Source organism: Palaemon carinicauda, chromosome 39 (genome assembly GCF_036898095.1).
Source record: "Palaemon carinicauda isolate YSFRI2023 chromosome 39, ASM3689809v2, whole genome shotgun sequence".
NCBI lineage: Eukaryota > Metazoa > Arthropoda > Malacostraca > Decapoda > Palaemonidae > Palaemon > Palaemon carinicauda.
This window is the reverse complement of record NC_090763.1, coordinates 14,966,789-14,985,354: the sequence shown is the minus strand read 5'-3', so window position 1 is coordinate 14,985,354 and position 18,566 is coordinate 14,966,789. Positions and strand designations below refer to the sequence as shown.

Sequence of the window (18,566 nt, the reverse complement as noted above, 5' to 3'; positions counted from 1 at the left end):
CTATCATTGCCATCCTGGTTGGAATCTTCGTTAATATCAATGGGTCTGATAAGTTAGAGTAAGTTAATACACAGCTTTTTGCCTCTTGATTTTTATTACTATTGTTTAGTTGTAAGCTTTATTTTTGTAGTGATATTCCCTTAATTGGTGAAATTTTCTGTTGAAGGTAAGAGGCAGTAATATATTTTTTCTCGCTTTTCCATTTTATACGTAGGTTATTGGGGTCTTCTAATTAATGTTTTTTGAAAATTAATGTTTGATTGTTATTGTTTTCTATATTAGAGGTTAATGTGATCTGCTTGATGATATTTCCCAAAATAATGTAAACTGGCACAAATATATATATATATATATATATATATATATATATATATATATATATATATATATATATATATATATATATGTGTGTGTGTGTGTGTGTGTGTGTGTTTATACATATACATACATACATAAATGTGTGTATATATATGTATATATATAGATATATAGATAGGGAGATACATAGATAGATAGATATATGATAATCGAGCAGTCGCTTTCTCACATGATATCCTATGAACACTGTTCATTATTGGCACCTCAACTCCTGCTTTGGTACTGAGCCTAACACCTTGACATCAACTCAACTGTTGGACTAAACCGATCGAGTTGCCCAACTGCCCTGTGGGTTGCTCTCTTGGGACAAAAGCTATAGGTACTTCTCTAGGGTCAAAATACACTCTGGGGACAGGCTTTGAGGGAATGGTTAGGTCCTGTTAGGTCATTAAGGTTTCTCATTGCCTTCTGACATTAATCGTCTGAATCAAGTTTGTGAATTTAGGTCCTTACCCAAAGCCTTCATCTCAAATCATGATTTCACAAGGCTATCGTATAGCTTCTAATCCTCATCAGTTTATCATCTGCTGACCTTAAAAGGGAAACAGCAACAGGCTAGACAAGGGATCCCTGCAGTCCATAATACTTATTGTATAATGTGTGGCCTGGTATGCTAGCCCAAGATTGTCCGGGTGAGCCATAGCAATGCATACAGACGTAAGGAACAGTTGCACCGAGTCCGATATATTAGCCTACTATTATACTTATGAGGAACTTTTAGATGTCATCATTGCTATAATAGACTGCAACTAGATTCTATAGTATGTATATATATATATATATATATATATATATATATATATATATATATATATATATATATATATATATATATATATATATATTTATGTGTGTGGTGTATATATAAATGCCCTGGGGCGGCACTTTTTTTGGGGCAGCAAATGCCCTGGGGCAGCACTTTTTTAGGGGCAGCAAATGTCCTGGGGCAGCACTTTTTTAGGGGCAGCAAATGCCCTGGGGCAACACTTTTTTAGGGGCGGTAAAAATAGCCTGGACTTGCCGCCTCACAAGATTGAAATAATAGTAATTAGCGGGTAAAGGATAAAAGCTTTGAAAATTTTTACCGCAAATTATGATTTTTGCAACTAAGCCATTAAAACCAACAAAAATTAGAATATTTCCTTGATTTTTTTTTTCTTTTTGCAATAGAATTAATCATCCTGACAATGAAAATCATGCACTTAAAAATGTTTGCCTCTAAATATCTTAGTTTCCTTTTACATTTTTTATTATGAAATATGGTGAAAGATTTGCTAACCTCCAAGTGGCACTTAGGTTATTATTGACTGTAGGGGTATCAGTTGCTTCATGTGAAAGATCCACAGTGGAACACTGAGAGGACGGTTGCTCAATAAATACCTTTGTCTTTAAAATGTAAAATGTTTTATCCTATTTACAGCTAATGAATTCATAGGTAAATATATATGAAAATTAACAGCTAATTAGCAAACTATTTTTACTGTTGTGCCGGAGTATTTTCAAAAATTTATTTCCCACTTCTAAAGTTCTTATATTGTATCACATATACTGTACTGTATATAGTGTTTTGCTGGAATATTTTTAAAAAATTATTTCACGCTTGCAAAGTTCTTATATTGTATCACATGTACAGTACTGTATATAGTTTTACAGGCAATTTTAAAAACAAAAGATTGAATTTTTCCTCAATTCTCAAAAGTCTTTTCTTATCGATATTTACCAGAAGTCTTAAGTGACATAAAACTTAACATGTCTGTTAAAATAACACTTTATTCCTCAGAATGTGTTTACTCGGAGCAAGATTGCTCTCTCTAGTCCAGAACTGTACTAAAGATCCTGACGGTGATTTATGGAACATATATTGTGTCAAGGAGAACGGGACTATTGCCACCAACATCACTGATTGTGACCCATACTTCAGGGACCACAACACCTCAAGTCGCATAGCCATTGTGGGCTTGGCTTCCAATGTATTTACCAGTAAGCCATCTAGACTTTTTTTACTATTTTCTGGACTTGAATATTTTGCTTACAGGTGCCTACTGTTGTATCTAACAAACATTGCAAAGGAAAAGGTGTTTTTAGATATGGTATCTCCTTAACATATGATTTCAGTGGTTTTCATTCCTTTGGTAAGAGAATAGATCATGACTGAATTAGACAGTTAGTCTTAACATCCTTCTGTATTTCCATGAACAAATAGGTGCTTTGATTGCCTCCTCTGTATCGGCATTCACAAAAGCATTATTATTATTATTATTACTATTATTATTATTATTATTATTATTATTATTATTATCATTAACATTTAGAATAAACAAAAATTTAAAGAAAAAAAGAAGATATTAAGGGTATTGTCTTGTCAAATCAAGAAATGACAATAGAAATGGTAAAATTGACATTTTTTCTTTCCACCATTGGCAAATATATTTTGAAAAAAAACATTCCTTGAAGCTTTTTTCACCAATGATATTAATTTAGCTTCAAAAAGTATTCAAAAGAAGTAAATTTCCCCTAAACAATAACACCAGCAGTCACACGCAATGTTATTTTGAAAAACAAATGAAAATGTCATTGGAAAACAAAATGCTAACCATAAAAGCAATCTCTGCATGAAGATGATGGGATGAGCAAATGTGTATTCTAAAACTTTTATAGTTAAGGTTTTGTTTCTTCTTTTTTTATATTTGGGAAAGCAAAGACTTCTAGGGGTCAACTGGGAGAAGCCATACAAAGTTCCTAAATTGTTTATAAAAGCAAGATACTTAAAGCAGAATGATGCCAAAACTATTTTTAGAATATCTCTCTCTCTCTCTCTCTCTCTCTCTCTCTCTCTCTCTCTCTCTCTCTCTCTCTCTCTCTCTCTCTCAGGAGAGTTCCTTACACGTGGTCTCAGCAAGAGTGTTTTATAAATAGGTATACTGCAAATTAGATTAAAAAAAATGGGCAAAAGTGAAACTTGATTAAACATGCTAAATTGATATTGAAGTTACTTGAGCTTGAAGGTCGAGTTAATATTCATTAAAATGTCTACATCAAAGAGGGTGAGTAATTAACTAGATAATCACACGAACGAGAGAGAGAGAGAGAGAGAGAGAGAGAGAGAGAGAGAATGTTAATAAAAGATCTGTATTTTCACATAATGCTACTGAGAATATATACATTTTCCATAATCTTTCCCAAAATTTTAAATTTGATGTGAAAGTTAGAGTAATGTGAAATGAATAAAGGATTTACCATAACTTTAATGAGATTATTGTCTCAATTGCCCCCATCACTGTTTTAAATCAAATAAGTGTAGGCTTGTTAGTTTACTACACTATATAATGTACCTCTGAAGAGGCTAATACTTTATTTTGGAAGAATATTATTACAATATTCATTTTATGAATACAGTATATCTAAAGAAGTTAGAATACATACAAACTTCATTTGTTCATTTCTAGCATTGAGCACCATCGTTATACTTCATCTCTTTCCAGAAAATTTGGGTTCTAAGTTCATGGAAAATGGTCAGATTGTTGCAGACGGGGATAATCCTGATGACTACGAAGCTCTTAATAATCCGACCTACAACCAAGTCATTATTGATATCACTACAAGCTTCACTACCCTTGTCGGAATTTTCTTCCCTTCCTGTACTGGTAAGTAATTGTATCTCACAGTATTGTATTGATGCATATTGTGGCAATATTTTAACATCATTCATTCACAAAAGGTTTTTTAAGAGGCCAACTATAATGTATGGCTTTTAGTATAAAACTAATCTGACATTTCCTTTTAGGTATAATGGCTGGTAGCAATAGGTCAGGAGATTTGGCCGATGCCCAAAAGAGCATTCCAGTTGGTACTTTGGCAGCTATCATAACTACTTCAACCGTTTATTTAAGTTATTTGCTGCTGTTTGCTGCTTCGTATGACAATGTACTGATGCGAGATAAGTAAGTTGTGTCCTGTTTCTACTGATCTAAAAAAAAGAATCTTAGATAGACATTAGTTAGGTTGCCAAATGCTCTAACTCTTCTTCTAAGATAACTACCACACATTTTATTACACATTTTATTGAAGAGACTGAAGAAAAGGATTTCCATGTATTATTTTCTTCAGATCATAATATTCCATGTATTATTTTCTTCAGATCATAATATATTGACCAAGAAGCATGAGATTCATGACTTCATAATAAGAAACGTATTAATGGATAAATCTCGTCATCATCTCCCCCCCCCCCCTTTGGTCTACCAAGGTATTACTTTGTCACATCATCTGGTAACCTCTTGGGAGGTTAGCTAAGAAATATGTCTTGTGATTCAGATTGCTAAAATAGTGTTTGGAGTCAACTTTACTTCTCTCTCTTGTGCATTATACTTTTAGTTTGTGTCAATTGTAATTAGTATTTGGTTTGTATCATTTAAAATTTAACTTCCCGTTACCTTTCTGAGAGTTGATAGCCTACGAGGATGGTGGAGAGGAAGGGGAGGAGGAGATGCTATGATTTGGGAGGAGAGTCCCCCTCCAATAAAACTATATGAAGCTAAAATTCTGTAATTTTTCTCTTTTCTTTATTCTCTCTCTTTCCTTGACTTTGACCTGGTTGAGGCTTACCAAGTTTGTGTGTTGATATAAACTGTCCATTGAAATTTGTTTTTGACTTCTAAGAATTTTCCAGAAATGCGACATCACCTTATCACTCCAAACAATGCTGTTAAAGGTTTTTGAGGCTTTATTGGGTTGATACTTTTCTGCAAAACTTGTCACTTCCATCCATTTTGCACAAATTTTCTTTAATGATTGAAGTAGGACCTTCCTTTATTTTCTCCTATCCCGCACGAATTGCTTACGTGGCTTTGAAGTGTGTGTTTGACCACTATCTCCTCTTGTTTTACTGTACATCCTTCTATTTTTACCTTCATTTCTGCTTCCTTTCTTCCATCTTGCTATTCAGCCTCTTAAACATTTACTTCATAGGCTACGTGGTTTTCCTCAGTTGCACTTATGTGCTAAATGTGGCCTCATTTGCCTATGTAACCCAAATTCATAAATCCATTTGAGCTATCTTCTCCTCCAAGCTTGGAGATAATGTATCCATCTCTATCTGGTATTCCTTGCTCTTAAGCTGTTGCAATCCCTCAGTGACCAGCTTTTCATTGGTCTCATCCATAATATCATCACTGGCTTCCGGGTCCATGTACGTGGTCAGAGGCACTATATTCTCTTTAGTAGACACAGCCTCAAAAGCTTCAAAGTCCCCTTTAGTTACATATTCTGGCCACATATTCCTCCATGGAGTTAATAGTTCTTTAGGAAGCTTCCTGCCAGTCTTTGTCAATACTGCTTTTGCACTGGATAATATTGAAGTGTTCTTTCCAGAACCTCTTGGTAAATGCTTTGGTGTCGTTTCATGAAATTACTGATGACCTTTGGTCCATGGGCTAAATTATAGGAATTGTTTTGAAGGGGAAAATCTTTACAGTGAATTGAACTGTCAGTATTGCTCTTCAAGCTTGAGGGAGAGCATGATTGTTGCCCATAAGTAGGGCCTTGGTAGTCAATTGTTTCTCATATTAATATTTTTTTTACACTTGATCTAAATAACATTAAAACACTTGCTGAAATATTCTCTGACCCCCCAGAGGCTAGGTCTCTACCCTCCCCATTGCAGGTAACTGGGTTTTATGAACATTAAAAAAAAAATGATGTTCTTAGAGTGGTAGATTAGTAAATGATGTGGTGTGAAATTCTCACTTGCATTGCCATACAACAAGAATCTGCCTGTTTTCATTGCCTTGGGACCCTGGCAGTGCCTTCACTTGTGTCATATAAGTCCTGTTTGAAATTTTTTCTCTTAAACAGGCCTTTCTTATCACAATTAAAAACTTTGTGGAATTTTCCTCCTAAATAGGCCTTTCTCATCACAATTTATAACTATTTGTCGAGTTTTCCTCCTAAACAGGCCTTTCTCATCACAATTAAAAACTTTTTTGGAAATTTCTTCCTATACTGTACAGGCCTTTCTCATCACATCTAAAACCCTTTTTGGGGGGCCAAAACCCTCGTACTCCCCAAACTCTGTAATAAATTAGTTGCCATCTCTATTAGAACTGGCCTCCTCCCTATACTTCACAACACTATGTATACTGTACCAGTTCTCTCAAGGTTATCAAACCAGCTATGACTAGCATTAAGCACCTCATTAATATATTTGTTCCTGTCATGTCTTTTAAAAGATCAGCTATCATTTATTTTTCTTACATAGTATTACCTGTGAAACACCATTGCCTGCTAGCTGTATTTTGATTATCCAGATAAAAAAAAAGATTTGTTCCGTAACTGAAATACAAACCACGCTATTTACATGGGGTAATTACTTCGCCGTAGCTGAACGACGAGCCATAAAGTTTTAACGAGGGTTTCCTACCCCGCCGCTAGTTAGCGGGGGATAGGGAGGGGTAGCTAGCTACCCCTCCCCCCTCACACACACCGGTGAATACTTCACTTTACTTTTGGCTCGGAGAGACGTCAGACGTGTCTGCGCTCTCCTCGTTTTTGACTGCCATAATTTTGTTTGCTTTCTCTTTTTTGAGTGTGTGTGTGTGAAGTTGGCCTCTATTTCTCCTCATGCGTACGTGCCCTGGACTTCCTGGCCGCCCTTGTGGTACCTTTATGTCGGCCTTGGACACGGATCCTTGCTCCTTATGCCCTCAGTGTAGGGGCCAACGGTGTGATAGGTCTAACGTGTGTATTGAGTGTAGGGAGTGGTCTACCTCCCAGTGGGAGAGGTTTGCCCGGCGACTTAAGAAGAAGGCTAAAAGGGATCTTTCTCCTTCGGAGGTTTCTCGGAAGAGAGAAAATTCCAAGACGACTTCTTCCGCCGCCCTTTCCTCCTCCGAAGCTCCCACTCGAGCGGCCTCTTCCGAGAGGCTGGCGAGTGGTAGCGTAGACCGCAGTGCTGTTAACCGATCCCAGGGTGAGGGAGAGGTAGTTGCCTCCCATAGCGAGGCGGCTGCCGCCCCCCCCCCCCAGGAGAAATTTGTATCTAATAATGATCTTTTTCAGCTTTGGGCTTCCTTGGGGTTGCAAGGTTTGCCCTCCAAGGAAGCTCTGTTTGACATGATCAAACGGGGTGGGGCTGGCGAACAATCGCCATTTTCAGCGGAGATAGATCCTCTGTCTGTGGCTGACGTTGTTGTGACGGACACTTCTCGTGGGTCTAGCCAAACGCCCGTTCCTGTGGCTGAGGTAGCTGAAGGCTTAGACTCCCCCTCCGAACATCCTTCGAGGGAGGAGCTTAGTCCCACGGTCTCTCCTGCCGGTGATTCTCACTCACGGGGGAGTTCACAACAGGGACTCCTCTTCGGAGGCCCATCGATGGTCAGCTTGCTGATCCCACGGCCCCTCGTGGGCGTATAAGGTGGAAGGCTCGTCCTCCCCTTCGCCGTAGAGGCCTTCCTTCCCCCTTCAAAGGGGTTAAGAGGCGCCTCTTCGGCTCGTCGTCACCACATTCCTCTGCGGAGGAGACGACTCGCCATTCTCCTGTCCTGCCAGCTACCAACCTAGACCTCTCTAAGGATTGTTTGCGATCCCCTTCGGAGGATGGTCGTCCTTCGGGACATTGTGACCTGTCGCCCAGACCATCTACCTCTAAAGTTCCTGATGCGTGTGACGAGCCACCTGACACTGCCACTGCGCAGTCTCTGGGCCCTTCATGGCTGAAGGGGCTTGAGCGCTAAACTGCGCCTCTTGCCCCCAAGTGCCAGGCACCGCCTGAGCGCTCGCCTGCTGATGTTGCTGCAGTTCCTGACTTAGCGCCTCGGCGCTCACCCTCAGGCGTTCACGCCTCCGTTCCTGTTACGCGCCAGGGTCCCCCTGCGCGCCCACGCCCTTCGGCGGCCCGGCGCCCTCCAGCAGTTCCTGAGGTAGCGCGCAAGCGCCCACCTGCGCAAACGCGCCCAGTTCCTGATACAGCGCTCCAGCGCTCACCTGCGCATACACGCCCCGTTCCTGACACGGCGCTCCAGCGCTCACCTGCCCATACGCGTCCACCGGTGCCCCAGCGGCCACATGCGCTCACGCGCCCTCCAGCGCCTCGGCGCCCCCCAGTTCCTGCTTCATCGCGCGCGGTCCAGGAGGCACTTGAGTTGGCGCACAGGCGTCCACAGGTTCCTACGGACTCGTTGCGCCCATCGGGAGAAACGCGCGACACGCGCCCACGCGCGGTTCCAGCTCCAGCGCTCACCAATGCGCCCGCACGTTGCTTTGGACTCGTCGCGCCCGTCTAGGGAAACACGCGACACGCGCCCACGCGCAGTTCCAGTACCAGCGCCCACACGCTCACCAATGCGCCCACGTGCAGTTCCAGTACCAGCGCCCACGCGCTCACCAACGCGCCCACGCGCTCACCAACGCGCCCACGCGCTCACCAACGCGCCCACGCGCTCACCAACGCGCCCACGCGCTCACCAACGCGCCCACGCGCTCACCAACGCGCCCACGCGTTGTTACGACTCAGCGCATCGCCCAAGAGGCTCCCAAGTTAGCGCACGGGCGCTCACGGCCGCCTCTGGGCTCTCCCTCTAGACCGCACGAGCTTGCATCTGATGCAATCGCGCACGACGCTCCAGTATCGGGCCCTGTTCCTGCTACGCGCCCCGTCCCTGTATTCAGGACAACTAAGGTTGCCCTTCACCAGAGCGCCCTCATCCAACGGCGCGCCCTGCGCCGCCGCCGCAGCAACGCACTCCGGTGCGACCGCATCCTGATAAGCGCCATGCCCGCCCACGATCACCTGCGCGACCAACGCGTCCACAGGCGAGTATGCCGGTCTTATCCGACCAGCGCCGACCAGCGCCGACCATCTCGCCCCCAGGTCATTCGCGACCCAGCTCCAGCGCTAACGCGCCCTCAGCCGGTTCTTCCATCACCTACGCGCTCTCGCGACCATGTTCCCGCTCCAGCTGCTGCACGCCCACGCGCCCGCGCTGTCGCCAGCGCGCCATCGCTCCTGAATACCCGCCTGCGCGCCATCGCGCCCTCGCGCCCTCCCCCGCCCATGCGGGTGCGCGCGCGTTTCCAGTATCGTGCCATCCATCCACGCGCGACCCTGACCATGGCCCGGTTTATGAGCCCCAGCGCGGAAGCCGCCAGGCGGACTCTTTTTCGTCGCGTTCCCTTCCCCGCAAGCGCAGACCAGCGCGCTCGCCAGAGGAGGGGTGCTCCCCGGACAGGTCTAGCGGTTCTTCTTTTTCAGCCCTGCAGGCGAACCCTCGTTTGTCGACTCCTCCTAGGGATCCCTCGATCCCCTTCCCTCCAGAGGGGGTGTCCAACAGCACGACTGTCAGACAGCAGCCCTGGTTCGGCACCCTAGTCAGAGCCCTTGTGCAGGCTATTAAGCCCGCCCTCTCTGATTCGGGTCACGGCCTCCAGCAGTTCAGCAGCCCCGTCCGGCTAAGGGACACAAAGAAGACGACCACCGCAGCGAAGCCCAAGGTGTCTAAGCCCTTTCCTGCCAAGAGCAGAAGGGGCAAGAAGTCCTCCAGGGGAGGCAAAAACCCTAGAGGCACCAGCCGAGGCCGGAAGCGCTACGGTTGGCAATCCCCCAGCATGTCCACCAGTGGGGGGATGCCTACAGAGTTGCGCGACAAGGTGGCAGCAACTCGGGGCGGATGCCTGGACGATCTCCGTGATCTCTCTAGGTTATCGCGTCCCATTCACAGCCTCTCTACCTCCCCTGACAGCGAACCCAGTGTCGTTGAGCTCTTTTGCCATGGGATCGGCAAAAGGGCAGGCCCTCCGGGCCGAAGTCCAGACCATGTTGGAGAAGGATGCTCTCCAGGAGGTTGTAGACGGGTCCCCAGGCTTCTACAGTCGACTCTTTCTTGTGAGAAAGGCGTCTGGAGCCTGGAGACCAGTCATCGACCTCTCGAACCTGAACGGGTTTGTCAAGCAGACTCCGTACAGCATGGAGACGGCAGACACGGTCAGACTTGCAGTGAGACCACGAGACTTCATGTGCACACTGGACCTGAAGGACGCGTACTTCCAGATCCCAATCCATCCGTCTTCAAGGAAGTACCTGAGATTTTGCCTAGACAACAAGATCTACCAGTTCAAGGTGCTGTGTTTCGGTCTCTCCATAGCTCCTCAGGTGTTCACCAGAGTTTTCACCATCATCTCTTCGTGGGCCCACAGGATCGGCATCCGTCTCCTTCGTTATCTGGACGACTGGCTGATCCTAGCGGACTCGGAGGCAACCCTTCTTCGCCACCGAGACGACTCCTCGAAGTTTGCCAGGATCTAGGGATCGTGGTAAATCTCGAGAAGTCCTACCTGCAGCCCTCTCAGAAACTGGTATGTCTAGGCATGGTCATAGACACCAATCTCCACAAAGCCTTCCCATCAGACGAAAGGATAGCAAGGCTGAGGAAGGATGCGAAACCTTTCCTCAATTGAGAAGAACTCCCAGCCCAAACGTGGCTTCGTCTCCTCGGCCACCTCTCCTCCCTGACCCGTCTTGTTCTCAAGAGTCGCCTCAGAATGAGATCCCTCCAGTGGCGACTCAAGTCTCGGTGGAGTCTAGGACTCGACTCCCCGGACGTCCTGATCCCCATGGGATCTGCGGAACGAGTGGACCTCAGTTGGTGGGTGGCAGACGAGAACCTGCGAAAGGGAGTGGATCTTCTCGTCTCTTCCCCGGATTTGATGCTGTTTTCGGAGGCATCAAACAAAGGGTTGGAGGCCCACGTTCTGAACCACAGGACCTCAGGCCTGTGGTCAGAATCAGAAAAGTACCTTCACATAAACCTGCTAGAAATGAAGGCCGTATACCTGGCACTTCAGAAGTTCCACCAAGTCCTGGCGGGCCACTCTGTGGTGGTGATGAGCGACAATACCACGGTCGTGGCTTATATCAACAAGCAGGGAGGTACCTTTTCGGGGCAGCTATCCCATCTTGCAGTAGAGATCCTGAGATGGTCCGAAGTCCACTCAATTTCACTAGCGGTTCGCTTCATTCCAGGCAAAAGGAATGTGCTCGCCGACAGTCTGAGCAGAGCGACGCAGATAGTGAGTACCGAGTGGTCTTTGGATCCTCAGATAGCCAACAAAGTCCTGACTTTGTGGGGTTCCCCGACAGTGGATCTGTTCGCTACGGCGCTGAACACCAAGCTCTGCTGTACTGCTCCCCAGTCCCGGACCCCAAGGCTCTCTGGCAGGATGCCTTCCAACAACGGTGGGACAACGTCGATATGTACGCCTTTCCCCCGTTCTGTCTGATGAGGAGGGTACTCAACAAGACCAGAACATCGGTCAATCTCTCAATGACCTTGATAGCTCCGCTATGGCATCATGCAGAGTGGTTCTCGGACCTTCTGTAGCTCCTCACGGAGATCCCGAGGGAGCTCCCTCCACGTCACGAGCTACTCAAACAACCACACTCCAACGTCTACCACAAAGCCGTAGCTTCGCTTCGGCTTCACGCCTGGAGACTATCCAGCATCTCCTCACAGAGAGAGGTTTTTCGCAACAAGTTGCGAACAGGATGTCTGGCCACCTGCGCAAGTCATCCGCAGGAGTCTACCAGGCGAAGTGGCGAGTTTTCTGTGGTTGGTGCCGTGGAAGGGGTATCTCTCCCCTCGATGCCACTTTACCAGCAATAGCGGAGTTCCTTGTTTATCTGCAGGAAGAAATGCGCCTTTCAGTCTCGGCAGTGAAAGGCTATCGCTCAGCCTTAAGTCTTGCCTTCAGGCTCAAAGGAATGGACATTTCCTCCTCGCTGGAACTGTCTCTTCTCATACGGAGTTACGAGCTTACCTGCCCTCAGTCGGAAGTGAGACCTCCTCCTTGGAACATGGTTCGAGTTCTCAGGTCTCTTAAGAGACCTCCCTACGAACCATTACGCCAGGCTTCTGATCGCCACCTTACCTGGAAGACGGTGTTCCTGCTAGCTTTGGCCCATTCAAGGGGATGGGGGGAGGTAACGTTCAGCTTTGTCCCTGAGTTTGTTGCCAAGACTCAGAACCCGGGAGTGCCGGACCCAAGGTTCGACTCCTTCCAGGTTTCGAGTCTCCGTTCTGTAACAGATGACCCAGACCATCTCCTACTGTGCCCAGTCAGGAGTCTGAGGTTGTATCTTAAAAGAACAGCTGCAGTCCGCCCCCAGGTGCGAGCTTTGTTCGTGAGCACCGGGGAAATAAAGAGGAGGGTCACCAGGAATACCATCTCGGCTTGGATTCGCAAGGTAATTCATCTGGCCTTGAATCCTGACCCTCCTCCATCACGTCGCCTTAGGGCGCATGACGTCAGGGGCGTGGCTACGTCCCTGGCCTTCAAGAAGAACTTTTCGGTGACGCAGGTCCTGCAAGCTGGGGTGTGGAAGCGTCAGACCACCTTCACGGCTCACTACCTGCAAGACGTGACACACAGGAGGCTCGATACGTTCTCTATCGGCCCTGTGGTGGCTGCACAACAGCTGGTCTAACCTCAGGCTCCTTATTGGACAAGTAGCAGAAGGTTGAGGGCATTGTTACCCAGTTTTAGTCTGTGTGAATGAAAAGATCTGTCTGGCCCTTTTCTTTTCTTCGTCCTCTCCTCCCTTGGAGAAAAACAGCATCCTGGGTCCTTGCACAGCTGACCTCGAACCTCTGCAGGTAAACCATGCTCCCTTGTGTTCCTAGTATTAAGTTGTAATACTGTCATGTCCCCATACCCTGACGAGATGGTATTGGGAGAGTCCTAGCCTAGATTTCCATCTGAAGAACTCCAGGTCAACTTCCTAGGACGAGTCACTGCTCACCTTCACACACAACTTACGTAGGCCGCAGCAGTCTCACAACTGCCTGCGAGGAGCACGGGCCCCCTCAACCCATGAGATCTTTCAAACTCGGGTTCGGGGTCCCCGGGCAAGCCAAAGCCAGTATGGCAGGATACTTACCACCCTTCCTAAGGGTTAAGTCACCCCATGTAAATAGCGTGGTTTGTATTTCAGTTACGGAACAAATGACATTCGTAGAAAATTTGTATTTTTCCTAACTATACAAACCTTAGCTATTTACAGTTATGTGCCCGCCAGCCCTGTCCCCCAAGATAAGTCCTACCTCTAAGTAAAGTGAAGTATTCACCTGTGTGTGTGAGGGGGGAGGGGTAGCTAGCTACCCCTCCCCCCTCACACATACAGGTGAATACTTGCTAGCTACCCCTTCCCTACCCCCCGCTAACTAGCGGCGGGGTAGGAAACCTTCGTTAAAACTTTATGGCTCGTCGTTCAGCTACGCCGAAGTAATTACCCCATGTAAATTGCTAAGGTTTGTGTAGTTAGGAAAAATACAAATTATCTACGAATTTGTCATTTTAACTTGCTTTAATGTCTTTGATCTTTTTATGAAGATTTGACCCCCTTTGCAAAGTTAGCTGATTTAATGCCAGTTTTTTTTTACGATGATAAAAATTCTGGTTCTCTTCATACAGCACTCTTAATCAGTGATGTTTATGCTGGTCTCATACTTAACATCTACAGTATAGGGATCCTAATGATTTTCTTTATAGCTTGCCTTTTTTCACACCTTAGGATCCATTATTCACAGATTTACTTTAGAATCCCCAAAAATATGAAAACTCGGTTATAGCAAGGGTTGTGCATTGAAATAGATCTACAGGCTGACTGAGGTGTACATCTGTTTCAAGTGTGAGTAGGCTAAATAAGGGTATGTGTGACTCTTCTCGATCATTACAAGTTTTAGCTTATGAATTGTAATTCAAATAAACTGATGTATAGCAAGACAATTTTTCATGATGCACAGTATACTGAATTCAACACACTTCATAGGGATTTTATACTAATGTTCTACAATACTGTACGTGGCAGCAGGTCAGTACCAAAATAGAGCTGGTTTTGCTTCAAATTACTTGGTAAAAACATTATATTAATACAGTAAAAGAATTTTTATACCTTGTAGTCTAGGGTTCTCAGTTTTGACTGTAGATATTCTGACATTTTTGTGTTACATATTGTATTTTGTTTAGTTTAGTTCATATGTTTTCACCTTATTTACTTTTGATTATTGTTTAAATTACTTTAGTAAAATTTACTTTAATAATTGTGTTACAACAGTCATTTTTGTATGGGGTAAAGTTTATTGTATAAAGGCTTACAGTAGTTTTCTTTGTCTTAGTTGTAAAATGGGTTGGATTAGATATTTCTGTTAAAATAGTTTCGTGTACGTGTATTTCTTTCAAGTCATTCAAATTCATTAATATTGCTAGGTTCATTGGATATGAAATTGTCATTGGTAATTTTGCAGTGGAGTTGCTCCCCTAGGTCATTCCCTGTAAGAATATTCTCAGATGTTTTTTAACTGTAAAGGAGATATTTTTTTGCTGATTTATCCAACACAATTCAGTTTTATTAAGTTAGTAGGATATATGTCTATTTGCTTGCTCATCTACTTCTGTGCAATTTGTGATTGAGCTTATGATTCAAAGTTAAGATTCCTAGAAATAAACAGGGTTTTTATTATAAACTCTGTTATTTCCCACTTTACGAGCTTTATATTTTCTGTTTTTGGTATGTTTTGGCATAAATCAGGCTGATTCACAGAACAAAGCCACTTTTTGGCTATTCTACTGCAGGCTTTCTGGATCTGGATAACGGGTGTAGTAATACAGACCTAGATGGTCTTGGAGAGAAAATAGCCACGAGAAATTTATTCTTGCATTAATTTTTATTCAAAGATTGTAAACCTCTCTCATAAATCAATAGCTTATAATTCAAAGGTAAATATGGAGATAGACTAATAGCTTTAATGATGAAAATCCAATTTTCAATTTGAAAATTTGTGCACTATGAATCATTGTTTGAGAAATAGTCTACTAACTTTTAATTTCTGTCATATAAGATTTACACATTGATCTTTAATGTCCACACCTCATGAAACTGTTCCAAGGTGCAGTGAGTGTGATATGCTTTTAACCATAAGACACAGTTCATGGAGACAAAAAACTTTGTTTCGGTCAGAATAGTATCTTGACAGCTCATTGGACTGTTTCTCTTTTTTTATTAAGATTTTATTATTTTTAAGAAGTACATATTTGTTGAATAAAATTTAGATGTCTATTTACAGCAGACTTTTATCTTCTAATTTATTTTTTTCTTTATGATTTAGATTTTTTGTTTTATAATTCACTCCTGAGTTTATTCAGGTCAGCTTTGTAATAGTTGAGCTCAACTCATAGAGCTGGACAATCTCCCCTTTTAATAATGATAATCTAATTTCTCAAGATTTAAATTTTTTTTGTTCAAGTATACTAAAGACAGTATTGTACTTGAAGGTGGACATAGGTTTGATAAAGGTTTCTTAAGATAATTCAATTGATTTATCAAACGCTAGTTTATTGAATTTAAGATTATTTTAGAATGAATAAATACGTTCATTTTCTCCCCACGACTCATAACTAAATCATAAATACAGATCCTCAAACCTTTTTTTTTTTTTTACAATAATAATAAGCACAAAGTTTTCCTTTACAATTAACATCAAGGTCCTTAAGATGTTGCAGTATAATTGGTATAGAGGGGAGCTCTACTAAGATTGTTTTTTTTTCTTTTAGGTTTGGCCAAAGTGTAGGTGGAAAACTGGCTATAGCTTCTATTTCATGGCCAAATGAATGGGTCATCTTGGTAGGCTCTCTCCTTTCAACCATGGGTGCAGGTCTTCAATCGCTCACCGGAGCACCAAGATTATTGCAAGCTATTGCAAAAGATGGTATAATTCCCTTTTTGGCGCCTTTTGCTGTTTCCTCTGCTCGAGGGGAACCTCTACGGGCTCTTCTGATAACTGGATGTAAGATATTGATAAGTAATTCTTTATTTTTTTTTGTAGAATGCAGTATCTAAACTCTCACAGAACTGTGCATATTTTTTATTGTTTGATACTATATTAATAATAAAAGTATCATGTCTACATACTGAATTATAAAACTGTAATGAAATCTTTTTTTGTTTATAGGTATCTGCCAAATTGCCATCCTGATTGGTAATCTTGATTACATAGCTCCCATTTTATCCATGTTTTTCCTTATGTGCTATGGGTTTGTTAACCTTGCATGTGCTCTACAAACATTACTTCGCACACCGAACTGGAGACCAAGATTCAAGTACTATCATTGGTATGTTACTGAGCATAGTTGTTTCACTGTAATAATGATTTAGAGGAAGTACTGTATTAATTGCTTTGGGTATCATAAAGTGCTTACAAAGTATTTTATTTTTATTTCAGGTCATTATCATTTGTTGGTTTGTCCCTCTGCATAACAGTCATGTTTATGACATCTTGGTATTATGCGTTGATAGCAATGCTGCTTGCTGGGATCATATATAAATACATAGAGTTCCGTGGTGCCGAGAAAGAATGGGGAGATGGCATCAGGGGTATTGCTCTCTCTGCAGCAAGATACTCCTTATTAAGATTAGAAGAAGGTATGTACTGTACACTTGATTGCCTTGTTTTTGCATGCTAGAATCATTAAGACCACAAAGTTCCATAAGAGAATTATTGTTTCTATGATTTTCTCCTGTTCATATTTCTTCTCTGTCAAAGCTTTTTAAGCGTTGACCTTGCCCCAAAATAAAAAATTTCCATTTTCTCTCCTTGTGAAGTGTCTTCCCCCCTTTGGCAAGCATCTCGCAATCTGACAATTGAATGCAACCATCTAGCAGTGATACATCATAGTTCCTTTTGCCTTTCAGTTCTCTTGTCACCTGTATAATGATCAGTTGTAGTTTATTTTTGCCTGGTATTTCTAATTGTGTTTTTTCTTTGTGGTTTTAGGCTAATTGACTTTTAATGAGATATTGTATTCTAGAATTGTTAAGAATCCCACTGAGAGTGGTTTAGGTGGCTTTGTGAAACATACCAGCACAGGATTGTGCTTTTATGTTCAACTGATGATTGTATGTTTTGGTCATTCAAATATAAGGTAAATTAACTGTTAGTACTGTATATTGATTTGCTTGTATTTAGTTCAGAGGAAAATTCAGAGAGCATTGGCCAATATTTAAGAAGACCAGTGAGTCTTTGGGTAGGCTGATACCAGCTTAACTTCCCTGTTTTGAACCATAGCCTACTCTTGAAGTTTTTCCTAGCAGTTTGATCAAATGTAAAGGTCAAAATTGAACATCTGACACGTGGAGGAGCGGTGCTTCTTGCCTGTAACCACTACCTATCGTTAACTGTCTTGTTAAGTTGACAGTTTCAATGGCTGTTCCAGCTTGCGCTAAAAACATAGTCCAATTTATAGGACTCAAGTTTGTATACCTAGAAAAATAATAAAAATTACTTTTGAAATTTGTTATTTCTAGACTTAATGTTATACTCTATTTTCCAACCCACGCCATTTTTATTTTGGAGAGGAAAGGTAGTGATACATCAGAGAAAAGATTTCCTTGTCCTGTGAGAGCTGTAAAGTTTTATTTAAACAAGAATGAAATATTGGAGTAAAAGTCCTAATTGGTTTTGGAATCTAGTTATTGAGAAGGCCTCTTTCCTAAAAGACAAATTTTTCTAGTTAACGATGTTGTGACAGTCACACAGTGAGTTAGATTGGAGTCCAAAATAGGACATAATGGTTAAAATTCATTGTGGTAGTGCAGCTAACACAATTTTTATTTCCATAAACTTTTTTTCTTTGAAAAATATTTTTGAGAGCGATGTACCTAGTCGATTTTCACATGGTTATATCGAAAAGAAACGCTTTGTATTGGAAAATTACTTGGCATTGGATGCTGCAGTAATTCGGTAGGGTATGGCGTACTGTACTGTACGTATTCAGTATAGCATGCGAGGCGTGCCGTGTAAAAATGGTCTAACCCTCAAATTTGGAAATTTTGAGGTCAATGTAATTTTGTCATTCAGATATGAAAAGATTGAGAATGTTATAGCTGGTACGTTTTATTATCAGTAAAAACAATATATTGACATATAAGAATAGCAACCTTAAAAGTACAGTAACATTATAGATAGAAAAATGTATTCATATATAAAAAGGAAATGCTAAGAGAATTATACATGTACCTGTACATCTTTTTATGTATAGAATTATCTTTCAAATGTTTTTAAATGATAAAAATCTAAATAAAAATAAAAAAGTAGAGTTTGAAGTAACTTCACAATAACATTGTTTTAATAGGGCTCAGTCAA

The 18,566-nt window shown here is 42.5% G+C and overlaps 1 protein-coding gene across 4 annotated transcripts in view; it reads left to right on the top strand.

Annotated features, from left to right (window-relative positions):
- The window catches only part of kcc (solute carrier family 12 member kcc), a 947,417-nt gene that overhangs the window by 878,616 nt on the left and 50,235 nt on the right, over positions 1-18,566 (top strand). For all 4 annotated transcript variants that reach the window (XM_068362575.1, XM_068362573.1, XM_068362572.1 and 1 more), the window contains exons 6-12: positions 1-58; positions 2,159-2,358; positions 3,861-4,022; positions 4,163-4,319; positions 15,979-16,211; positions 16,377-16,536; positions 16,647-16,846. The exon at positions 1-58 is cut by the window's left edge and continues 178 nt beyond it. In XM_068362575.1, coding sequence (XP_068218676.1) covers positions 1-58; positions 2,159-2,358; positions 3,861-4,022; positions 4,163-4,319; positions 15,979-16,211; positions 16,377-16,536; positions 16,647-16,846 — 1,170 coding nt within the window. The remainder of the gene's footprint in view (positions 59-2,158; positions 2,359-3,860; positions 4,023-4,162; positions 4,320-15,978; positions 16,212-16,376; positions 16,537-16,646; positions 16,847-18,566) is intronic.